The sequence below is a fragment of the Notolepis coatsorum genome (assembly GCF_963971535.1).
Source record: "Notolepis coatsorum genome assembly, chromosome: 18".
NCBI lineage: Eukaryota > Metazoa > Chordata > Actinopteri > Aulopiformes > Paralepididae > Notolepis > Notolepis coatsorum.
Window position 1 is genome coordinate 72,678,635 of NC_140182.1, and position 11,173 is coordinate 72,689,807.

Sequence of the window (11,173 nt, forward strand, 5' to 3'; positions counted from 1 at the left end):
TTTCAAGTTTCAAGTTTCTTTAATAGTTGTCATACAGAAGTACAGAATACTTTTGTACAAAATGCTTCTTACTGTTGCGCTCCAGAGACTGTGCAAGACAAGATAAGTATGAAATAAAAACATAGTAAAATTAGAAGTAAAAAAAAGAGGTCACAGTGTTCAGTTTAGACATATGTACAATGTTCGATGCAGAATAGACGTAGTTACCATACAATATACAATACTGTGCAGTGTACTAATATACAATACTATATAGTGCAAGGCAGAAATGGAGAAATGGGACGAGGTGCAATTTAGGTACAATTCACAGTAGGTGTACGAGTTGTAGTGCAAATCCTTTATCAATAAATATAAAGTGTAAGTGTGTTTGTGTGATCTAAAGTGTGGAGAGTGGGTGCTGCAGTGTGTTGTTTGTTTGAGTGAGTGTGTGCGTGTGGGTGTGTGTGCTGTGTGCATTTGATGGTTGTTGCATAGTGATTATTGTTCGTTTAGCGATTATTGTTCGTTTAGCAGCCTGATGGCCTGGGGATAGAAGCTTCTTCTGAGTCTTTCTGTGCTCGCCTTAAGACTCCGGTATCGCTTGCCTGACCGCAGCAGTTCAAAGAGGCAGTTGTTCGGGTGGCTCGAGTCCTTAATAATTCTCTTAGCCTTCCCCTTGCACCGCTTGTTGTAAATGTTCTGGAGGGTGGGAAGCCCCCCTCCAATTGTGCGTTCGGCTGAACGTGTCACTCTTTGTAGTCTGCTACGGTCTTGTGCAGTGCTATTCCCAAACCAGGAGGTGATGTTGCCGGTCAGGATGCTCTCTATTGTACATGAGTAGAAGTTCCTAAGGATCTTCTGACTGACTTGGAATTTCCTTAGGCGCCTGAGGAAGTAGAGGCGTTGTCGTGCCTTCTTCACAACACTGTCAATGTGTGTGGTCCATGTCAAGTCCTCGGATATGTGGGCTCCGAGGTACTTGAAACTGTTCACTCTCTCAACCGGTGCCCCGTCGATGCTGAGGGGGCTGTAGTCCTTGACCCCCGACCTCCTGAAGTCCACAATCATCTCTTTTGTTTTGCTGACGTTCAGGGAGAGGCAGTTCTCCTGACACCACTGTGACAGGTTCTCTACCTCTTCCAGGTAGGCCCTTTCGTCGTTGGCAGAGATCAGGCCCACCACTACTGTGTCATCAGCAAATTTGATGATGGTGTTGTTGTTCCGCTGTGCTACGCAGTCATGTGTGTACAGGGAGTAGAGGAGGGGGCTCAGAACACAGCCCTGGGGGGCCCCTATGTTGAGCGTGATGGATGAGGAGGTGCAGTTGCCGGCTCTTACCACCTGGGGTCTGCCCGTCAGGAAGTCCAAGACCCACTGGCACAGGTCATAGTTCAAGCCCAGGTCCCTGAGCTTGGCTATGAGTTTGGAGGGGACTATGGTATTGAATGCTGAGCTGTAGTCGATGAACAGCATTCTCACATAGTTCCCCTGCCTCTTGTCCAGGTGTGATGCTGCTGTGTGCAGCACATGGGCTATGGCGTCCTCCGTGGACCTGTTGGGGCGATATGCAAATTGCAGAGGGTCCAGGTTGATGGGGAGGGAGGAACAGATGTAGCCCTTCACTAGCTTCTCAAAGCACTTCATGGCTATGGAGGTGAGGGCTACAGGGCGGTAGTCGTTGAGGCAAGCGGGCGTAGATTTTTTGGGTACAGGGATGATGGTGGACTTCTTCAGACAGGTGGGGATGACAGCCTGTTCCAAGGACAGGTTGAAGATGTCAGTGAATACCGGGGCCAGTTGGTCGGCACAGACTTTTAGGACGCGGCCGGGGATGCCGTCCGGTCCTGCTGCCTTCCTGATATTCACTTTTTTAAAGATCCGTCTCACCTCATGCTCTGTTACCCTGAACACTGAGTCTCCATCAGCAGACCCCCCCCCCCCCATTGCCGTGGTTTGTAGGCTGGTGTTGTTATTCACAGCCTCAAACCTCGCATAGAAGGAATTGAGATCATTTGCTAAGGAGATGTCACTGTTCAGTTTGAGGGGGGTGCCTTTGTAGTCTGTCATTGTTCTGAGGCCCTGCCACATGCCTCTAGAGTCAGCCTGTTCAAACTGAAGTTCAACTTTATCCCTGTAACGTCGTTTTGCCTCTATTACTGCTCTCCTGACGTTGTATCTTGCCATCTTGTGTTCTTCCATGTTGCCTGTCACCAGCCCGGTGTTGTATGCTGATGTGCGCACTTTCAGAGCCTCACGGACGGATTTGTCTACCCAGGGCTTTTGATTTGGGTAGATTTTAATTTTGGTAATTAATAGTGAATGAATGAACGAACGAACGAACGAACGAACGAACGAACGAACGAACGAACGAACGAACGAACGAACGAACGAACGAACGAACGAACAAATGAATGAATGAATGAATGAATGAAAAACTTTATTTAACAGATTTCAGAATGGGTACAATACAGTACGGCTCAATACACACAATTTATGAGGCCGACGTTCCACTCTACTGGTTAAAGTTGTTTACTCGTTAGTACGTTCGTTGATAAAGAAAAATAATGTCCACAGCCACTCCAGTGTAAAACAAAGATATCCAAATGGTTTATTTCTTTTCCACAGCGAAATCTTTCTTTACAGAAGTGGTCCTAAGCCATTTTCCTAAATATTCACGTCACTACTACAAGGTAAGAAAACGGTATTTTCCCAGTCTCCAAAATCACTGCCGACTCGACACATGAAAATTCCTCCACACTGGAAAGCCGTAAATCAACTTGCCGGATTTTTCCACAGCAAACCGGTAGGCTTGGCACCTTGGTTGAGAAATGCAGGCTTCAGTCTATGTTGTTTAGTCTATCTGTTCAGTCCTGTTTCAAGCTACACACTCCTGGCTCTTCTTCTTCTTTAGAATTTCCGGCAGTGTAGACGCATCGTGGCGTATTACTGCCCTCCGCAGTTCTTTTGATGAGCTCTTCTTCTTCTTCTTCTTCTTCTTCTTCTTCTTTCTTCTTTTGAATTTCCCGCAGGCGTATTACTGCCCTCCTCAGTTCTTATACTACGCTAGTGGTGTGCCATAGTTAGTCCTCTGGTAAACCAACTTTTGATTGTTTACCCTCTTCTTCTTCTCATCTTCAAAACACACTATCTCCTTCTTCTCTGCTCCTCTTGCCTGTCCAATTAATAAATACAATAACGCTATATCCTCTGGTACAACTCTGAAGCGTGCAGAAATGTCAGCACTGCCTCTGTGATCAGCTGGTGGTTCTCATTATCCATGCCAAAGAAAGATTTAAGAGAGAAGGAAGAGACTCCCAACTCTACCAGACTTTTATAAAAGATTTCCCTCTCTTTCCTATACCTTTCACATTCTAGGAAGACATGCCCGACAGTTTCAGTCTCTCCACATTCACACCCCCCATCTGGATGTTTTCCCACAATGCACAAGGTACTGTTCAACCCACAGTGTCCCAGCCTCAATCTACACATCTTCACCCTATCACTCCTAGACCCATATCCTCTGAGAGAATTGTGGACTATATATAGAGACACAAATGTTCTAGAATGTTCGGTTATGACATCTTACGGTGACATCACCTCACCAATGTTCCAGAACGTTCGATCATGACATCATACTGTGACATCACAACTGTTCTAGAACGTTCGGTCATGACATCATACTGTGACATCACAAATGTTCTAGAATGTTCTATTATGACAATTAAGACGGTTCAATGACTTTATCTAAATCCAATCAATATTCCTAATGCCGGTTCAATGTAAGGTTATAAAAATAAACATATAAACATTCATATAATACAATAACCTAAATATAGCTTTGGCTCCTACACAATTGTTAAGGAGATGCAGACCAGAGAAAGACGTTTGTCTTGTTTACATCAGGGTCCCCCATTTTCAATTCATAGTGACATTTATGACATACACAAGATACATGACATCTATGGCATAGGGACGGACATACATGACATACAGGTATATAGTACTGTTACATTTGTGACATATACAATATGCAAATATACAGTACTGTTACCCATAGATCCTAACAGAGATTATATACATATGATGGGGAGGAGACTGTACATTAGGAGGGGGTATACATACGGTGGGGAGAAAATATATACATACGGCTCAATACAAACAACTGTTAAGAGGATGCAGACCAGAAAAAGACTTTCGTCTTGTTTACATCAGGGTCCTCCATTTTCAATTCATCAAGACATTTATGACATACAAGACATACAAATATACAGTATACTGTGTAAGAAAAAGAGATCATAAAAAAATATATTCATCCGAAGGGGAAGAAACTGTACATTGGAGGGGGTTAGGTAGGTGGGTGGGGTGGGGGGGATTTGGACATTTACCGGGGCCAGTTTCTAATTGCAGCCAACCGTAGGTGCTCTTTGAGAGCGGTTTTGAAGGAGGGTAGGGATTCACATTCCTTTACAGCTGTTTGTAGGGCGTTCCACATTATTGTGGCATAATTGCAAAACGTGTTTAGTCCCTTGCTTGAGCCGAATCTGGATTGAACATGATTTGTGGAACTCCCTCTGGTGTTGTGGTCGTGGAATTCACTAACCTTTGGGAAGTATTTCGACATGTACATGGGTATCTTAGTGGTGTAGTGTATCTTGTAGACCAGGCCCATTGCTCTGTCGTCTACTCTAAGCCATCCTAGGTTGTCAAAATGGGCAGGGATAAGGTGGGTTTTAGGAGTAAGGCCAAGCAGTAGTCTGACCAGTTTGTTTTGTGATGTTTGTAGCCTTGTTTTTAGGGCCTTTGATGTGCTTTGGTACCATGAGGTGCAAGCATAGTTGTTACAAAGGATCAGATTAAACCGAATATATATATTTATTTATTGATATATATTGCATAGTATTTGTATATCGTTTGATATCCCCTGTATATTCCTTGTACATATACACGGAATATCCCTTTAGCCCAGACCATAATAGTTCATTCTCCTATTGGACAGCGGTCCACCGGCGCCAGGGACCGGCCTCCGGAGCCAGGTTCAAAGTCACCGTCAAGATGTGTCTGGACATGCCCGGCCTTGCCCAGGGATACGCGACAGAAATGAGAGTGGAACTAGTTTTGTTCACCGTGCGTATAAATACGGCGCAGGTGAATGTAGAAGCCCCTTCGTCCATTTAGTATGTTACCGATAAGTTGAAGCCTCACCCACGATACAACGTGCGGTGAAGTATGGCCTGTTTGGCCCCAGAATAGAGCATCGAGACCGCGTGCGAATTAATAACTGAATTGTCAGAGTTTGGCGCTATACCGTCGAGTGCGACATATTTCTATATGTCGCACTATACTCAAATAGTCTATTTGAGTATAGTGTATCGTGCGGTTAGAATTCTACAGTGACCAGCATCTCCAACGCTTTCTCGTATTAGCTAGAGTTCTTATCCAGGCTGGGCCGACCGCATGGCGCTTTCACCCGAGGAGACCTAGGCGAGAACCGTATGGACATGTACACTGGATTAATCTACCCGACGACTACATAGCCCTTTGCGGCTGGAATATATTTGCTTTGGTCCTGTGATTTATGGAGCGGATAATCGCCGACGCCTGCACGTGTTGGATTTACCCCGAGAGGAGTCAAGTCGAGTCGGCGCTCAGAGAGCCTGAGGTTGACTAGCTTTCTTCCCTGTGGAGCTACAGTCTACAAGAGAACCAAGCTGTATTCGTCTGTGGATCAAGAGGCTACTGCACCGGCTTCTGTACCTGAAGTCTCCCTAGTCATCGTTGACCAGACGTCCTACTACCGACAGATCTTCTACCCCCCCTGCTGGCTTACAACCAGTGGGAACCCCTTCCAGTATCTCCCGCTATATTGCCAGTGTACCATAGATATAATTCCCTAAGATTCAGGTTGTATAATTACCTCCTGCGTAACCAGAGAATGGACATTCGTTATTGATTTGCCTACGCATACTCCTTTGCCTTACAAGTGCATTCAAAGAATAATGTAAAGTATCCTATGTACCTTTTGCTCCATTAAATACTTGATTAATACCTTTGACTGGAACCGATTTCATTGTGGGAAGTGTTCATCATATTCATATATCGTGTACTGTATGGCCAGTAATTAAAGTACATAAAGCGGTAGTGGTTTAATGATACCATACTTATCAATACAGTCAGGGAATTGTACCCCTCAGTTACAATAGTTGTAGTACCCTTGAATGAGTCCTCCTGTTAGAGTCTTCAAGGTATTCTTGTTTACCAGAGAGGAGATCCGGTACAAGAATCTTGTTCGTGTTTATATTCCACCAGACGCAGACGCTAACGCTGCACAAGACGCACTGGCTGAGCAGATTCTTAGAGTTGAAATAAAACATCCGGATAGTCTGGTGATCGAAGTCAAGGTAGACCGCGCTTCTCAGTATCTGACACTGGGTGCTGAAATCCCAAGGATTATGAGGACTCGGTGACTTTAACCAGGCTAATCTCAGCCGGGCTCTCCCGAGGTACCGGCAACAAGTTACATGTCCAACCCGGGGTGCGAACACGTTAGACCACTGCTACAGTACAATTAATCGAGCCTACCACTCTGTCTCCCGTGCAGCGCTGGGCAACAGCGATCATGACTTAATCCATCTGATCCCTTGCTACAGGCAGAAATAAAAAATCTGTAAACCTGTAGTAAGACGCTTCAAAGTGTGGTCCGGTGACGCTCGGGATAAACTCAGCGCTTGGCTGGAGCGTGCAGGCTGCGACCAGGGCTTCCTGGAGTGGGCGGGGCCAGAGGCCGGCAACAACCTGGACGATTACACAGAGACTGTGACGTCATTTGTCGGCTTCTGTGAGGAGGAGTGTGTCCCCTCCCGCTCCAGGAAAGTCTATAACAACGACAAACCCTGGTTTACAGCCCAGCTGCGTCAGCTGAGGGTTGGGAAGGAGAAGGCCAGACGGAGTGGGGACAAGGCTTGTTTTAAGGAGGCCAAGTACAGATTCGAGAGAGCAGTGAAGGAGGCGAAACAGCGCTTCTCGGGGAAACTGCAGCTGCAGTTCTCCGAGGGGAACTCCTCCTCAGTCTGGAAAGGTCTAAAAACCATCACCAACTACAAGCCAAAATCCCCACAGACGTCTGACAACCTTCTACTGGCAAATGAGCTCAATGAGTTTTACTGCCGGTTTGACAGGGAACCCCCGGCCCCCTTTCCTCACACCCCCAGACCACAATCACCCCCCCCGGTCCCCAGTGGTAACCCTGTCTCCCCTACCACGACCCCCCCCCCCCCCCCCCCCCCTCTCTGTCACAGAAAGAGAGGTGAACCGCCTGCTTAAGAGCCAAAACCCCCGGAAGGCAGCCGGTCCTGACTCTATCTCACCCGCCACCCTGAAGCATTGCGCCGACCAGCTGTCCCCAGTGTTCACTAACATTTTTAACACCTCACTGGAGCTGTGTCGGGTCCCAGCATGTTTTAAGGCCTCGACCATCATCCCCGTCCCCAAGAAGGCCAAGGTCACAGGCCTTAACGACTACAGACCGGTCGCCCTGACGTCTGTGGTCATGAAGGTCTTTGAGCGCCTTGTCCTGGACCCTCTCCTGGACCCCCTGCAGTTTGCATACAGAGCCAACCGTTCCACGGACGATGCTGTGAACATGGCTCTGCATTATGTCCTGGAACACCTGGACACTGCAGGGACCTACGCCAGGATTCTGTTGGTGGACTTCAGCTCGGCCTTCAACACCATACTCCCGCACATCCTGGAGCACCAGATGTCCCTGCTGCAGGTGCCGGACTCTACCTGCAGGTGGATCACGGACTTCCTGACTAACAGGTCACAGCGGGTGAAGTTGGGAATCAACATCTCCGATCCCAAGTCCATCAGCACTGGCTCCCCACAGGGCTGTGTTCTGTCCCCACTACTATTCTCCCTGTACACCAACAGCTGCGTCTCTCTGCACCCCTCGGTCAAACTCCTGAAGTTTGCGGACGACACCACCCTGGTGGGTCTCATATCCAGGGGGGACGAGTCCGCCTACAGGAGGGAGATCGAGAGGCTGCTGAGCTGGTGCAGCTGCAACACCCTGGACCTCAACGCCCAGAAAACAGTGGAGATGGTAGTGGACTTCAGGCGGAAGGCAACCCCCCCACCTCTATCATTCTGGGAGGCACCCCGGTGGCCTCTGTGGAGTCCTGCCGCTTCCTCGGCATGACACTCTCCCGGGACCTAAAATGGGAGCTGAACACCATCGCTCTCAATAAAAAGGCCCGGAAGAGGATGTACTTCCTACGTCAGCTGAGGAAGTTCAGGCTGCCGAGGACCATGATGGTCCAGTTTTACACCGCCATCATCCAGTCCATCCTCACCCTCTCCATCATCACCTGGTTCCCTGCAGCCACGGTCAGAGACAAGGCCAAGCTGCAGCGGGTGATTCGCTCGGCGGAGAGGGTGATCGGCTGCCCCCTTCCCTCCCTCGAGTCCCTACATTCCACCAGGGCCTTGAGGAGGGCGAGGAAGATCATGGCAGACCCCGCCCACCCGGGTCACAACCTCTTCAACATGCTCCCCCACGGCAGGCGGCTACGGCTGCCCAAGACACTAAAGTCCCGCCACAGACTGAGTTTCTTCCCCTCAGCAGCTCGCCTGGTAAACGAGTCAGGTGTCCCCCTGCTCCCCCCCCCCCTCTATGGCGAGCTGCTAGGGCTGGACTTCTGGACTTGAACTTTGTGTTGCACTGTATCCATGTCCCCAACCACCGCACTTTCACAGTCTTATTGTTGTCTCACTGTTATGTCCTGTCTTGCACTTTACTTAAAATTATTTATTTACTGTTGTATTGTTCTTAATTGTGAAAAAAAAGTATGCACTGTAATGCCAAAACACGTTCCTTTTTGTACATGTATGAAATGGCGAATAAAGTAATCTGAATCTGAATCTGAATCTGAATTCGTTGGTTGACTTTTTATTATTATATTGGTTGCCATTTTGTCACAGGAAAGATTTGCCTCTAGGATGGAACCCAGGTAGGGTAATTTCATCTTTCCTTGTGACAATATTGTCACCCACTGTAACAGAGAAGCCGTTGGCCTTGCTGAGTTTGTTATTTGATCCGAAGAGAATGGACTCTGTTTTACCCAGGTGTAATGATAGTTTGTTATCAGCGAGCCAGGTGCAGATTCTGGCGAGTTCAGAGCTGAGGGCTTTTTCAACCTGCAACTTGACCCTGTCAGAGACCAGCAGGGCTGAGTCGTCCGTGAACAGGAACAAGTTGCAGTCACAAGCTGATGACATGTCATTTGCATAAATTAGGAACAGTAAAGGTCCTAGTATGCTTCCTTGTGGAACACCACAGCTCACTGGGAGGGGGGGGGCCAGTGTACCGTTCACCTCCACCATCTGTTCTCTCCCCTCCAGGCAGGATTGCATCCAGCTCACTGATGAACTATCAAAACTAGGGATGTCTGATATTATCGCCCTACCGATATTGGCATTAAAATGTGATATCGGTATCGGTTTTCAATTATTTATTTTAATTTGAATTTTTTTTTAAATGTATTTCACCTTTATTTACCCATGCAAGAAAGTAAGAACAAATTCAGATTTTATTTATTGTCAAAAGTATGCATAATGTTGTGTTAATGGGATGTTAATGGGATGTTCTGAAGCCAGATTGGAATTCGTAGATTAGCTTTTTTTCCGCAAGGTACTTTTCGACCTGTTCGTAGACTATTTTTTCCATAACTTTCGAGATGGAGGTAAGAATAGAAACAGGGTGGTAGTTGCCTGAGTCTATTTGCTGCCTTTTAGATGGAGGTAAGAATAGAAACAGGGTGGTAGTTGCCTGAGTCTATTTGCTGCCTTTTTTGTGCAGGGGGTCACTCTCGCAATTTTGAAATCTTTGGGGACGTGTCCCTGTTTTATGGAGAGGTTTATTATGTGGGTGACGACTGGGGTGATGGTGGCTGCTGAGTCTCTGAGGAATTTGGAGGGGATATTGTCATGGCCAGTGGCCTTGTTAGGTTGGAGGGTGCTCAGTTTTTTTAACACCTCATCAGTTGTTACCATTTCGAGTTTGAAGTCGTCTTTGCGAACCCCTAGGTTTTTGTAGAAGGCTATGATGTGTTCTACACCAAAATGCCCAGAGTGGGAGGGTAGTTTATTAACCAGTGTTGTGGCTATGTTTGTAAAGAATATGTTTAAGTAATTGGCCACATCCAACTTGTCTGTGATGAGTGTTTTCTGTCTTAATATTGATGTTTGTAAATCTGGTTTTCAGTTTCTTACTGCAGCCTATATGCTATGTTCTTCAATCAGTGTTGAACTTGGGTGCTAGTCTTGAGCGCATAGTAGTATAGACATATTAGCATAGTAGGTAATAATATAGGCAAGGTAGATTACTTAGTTAGCAAGGTGGATAATATAGAAGACAGTATGAAGGTTAGTATATATTTTTTACACTCTTCATTTCTGATATTGATTGAAGAGGTGTGTTTTAGTCACATGTCGGCACTGTCCTGACTGGTGGGAAGTTCATTCCACCATTGCGGAGCAAGGACTGAGAACTTCTTAAAAATATATATATATAAAAAAAATGAAATACAACAAATGCCTACGAATGTAATGTTATTTTGGTTAATTAGTATTATTACGCCTGTTGTAACTGAGGGGTACAATTCCCTGACTGTATTGTTAGATATGATACTTACTACCACTACCTCTTGTACTTTAGACTCTGGCCACCCAGTACTAGGTATAAATAATTATGATAAACACTCCCACCTGATGAAACGGATCCAACACAAATGTACCAAGTCGAAAGTCTGCGTTTAATAATAATACATAGCAAAAGGTATGTACAACGATCACTTAATTACATTTATGATTTGAAATAGTATGCACTTTTATGGCAAATGAGTATTCGTAGGTAGATCAATATCGAATGTCCAATCTCTGATTGCGCAGGAAGCAAATATACAACCTGGAATATTTAGGGAACAATAGCAATGATACTTGAATGATTATATAGCTGGATACACTAGGGGAAGGTTCCGACTGCTTGTAGGACAGCTGGAGGGGGGGGGGGTAGAGTCTGGCTGTATCCCGTCTGGCCGAGGGTATCCTGGGAGAGCCCACAGTCGTGCGACCCGGTGCCCAGCGATCCTCGATCCACAGATGAAAGCAGTTGGACTCTCTGTGGCCGGCGTCCTCC

General features: G+C 46.5%; 1 protein-coding gene across 1 annotated transcript in view; it reads left to right on the forward strand.

Moving 5' to 3' along the window:
* Positions 1-10,284, forward strand: part of cimap1b (ciliary microtubule associated protein 1B) — a gene marked incomplete at both ends in the record, with an annotated part of 34,180 nt that extends 23,896 nt beyond the window's left edge. The window contains 2 exons of the mRNA XM_084335240.1: positions 6,702-7,216; positions 10,241-10,284. Of these exons, the coding sequence (XP_084191366.1) occupies positions 6,702-7,216; positions 10,241-10,284 (559 nt within the window). The remainder of the gene's footprint in view (positions 1-6,701; positions 7,217-10,240) is intronic.
* Between the last annotated feature and the right edge of the window lie 889 nt (positions 10,285-11,173).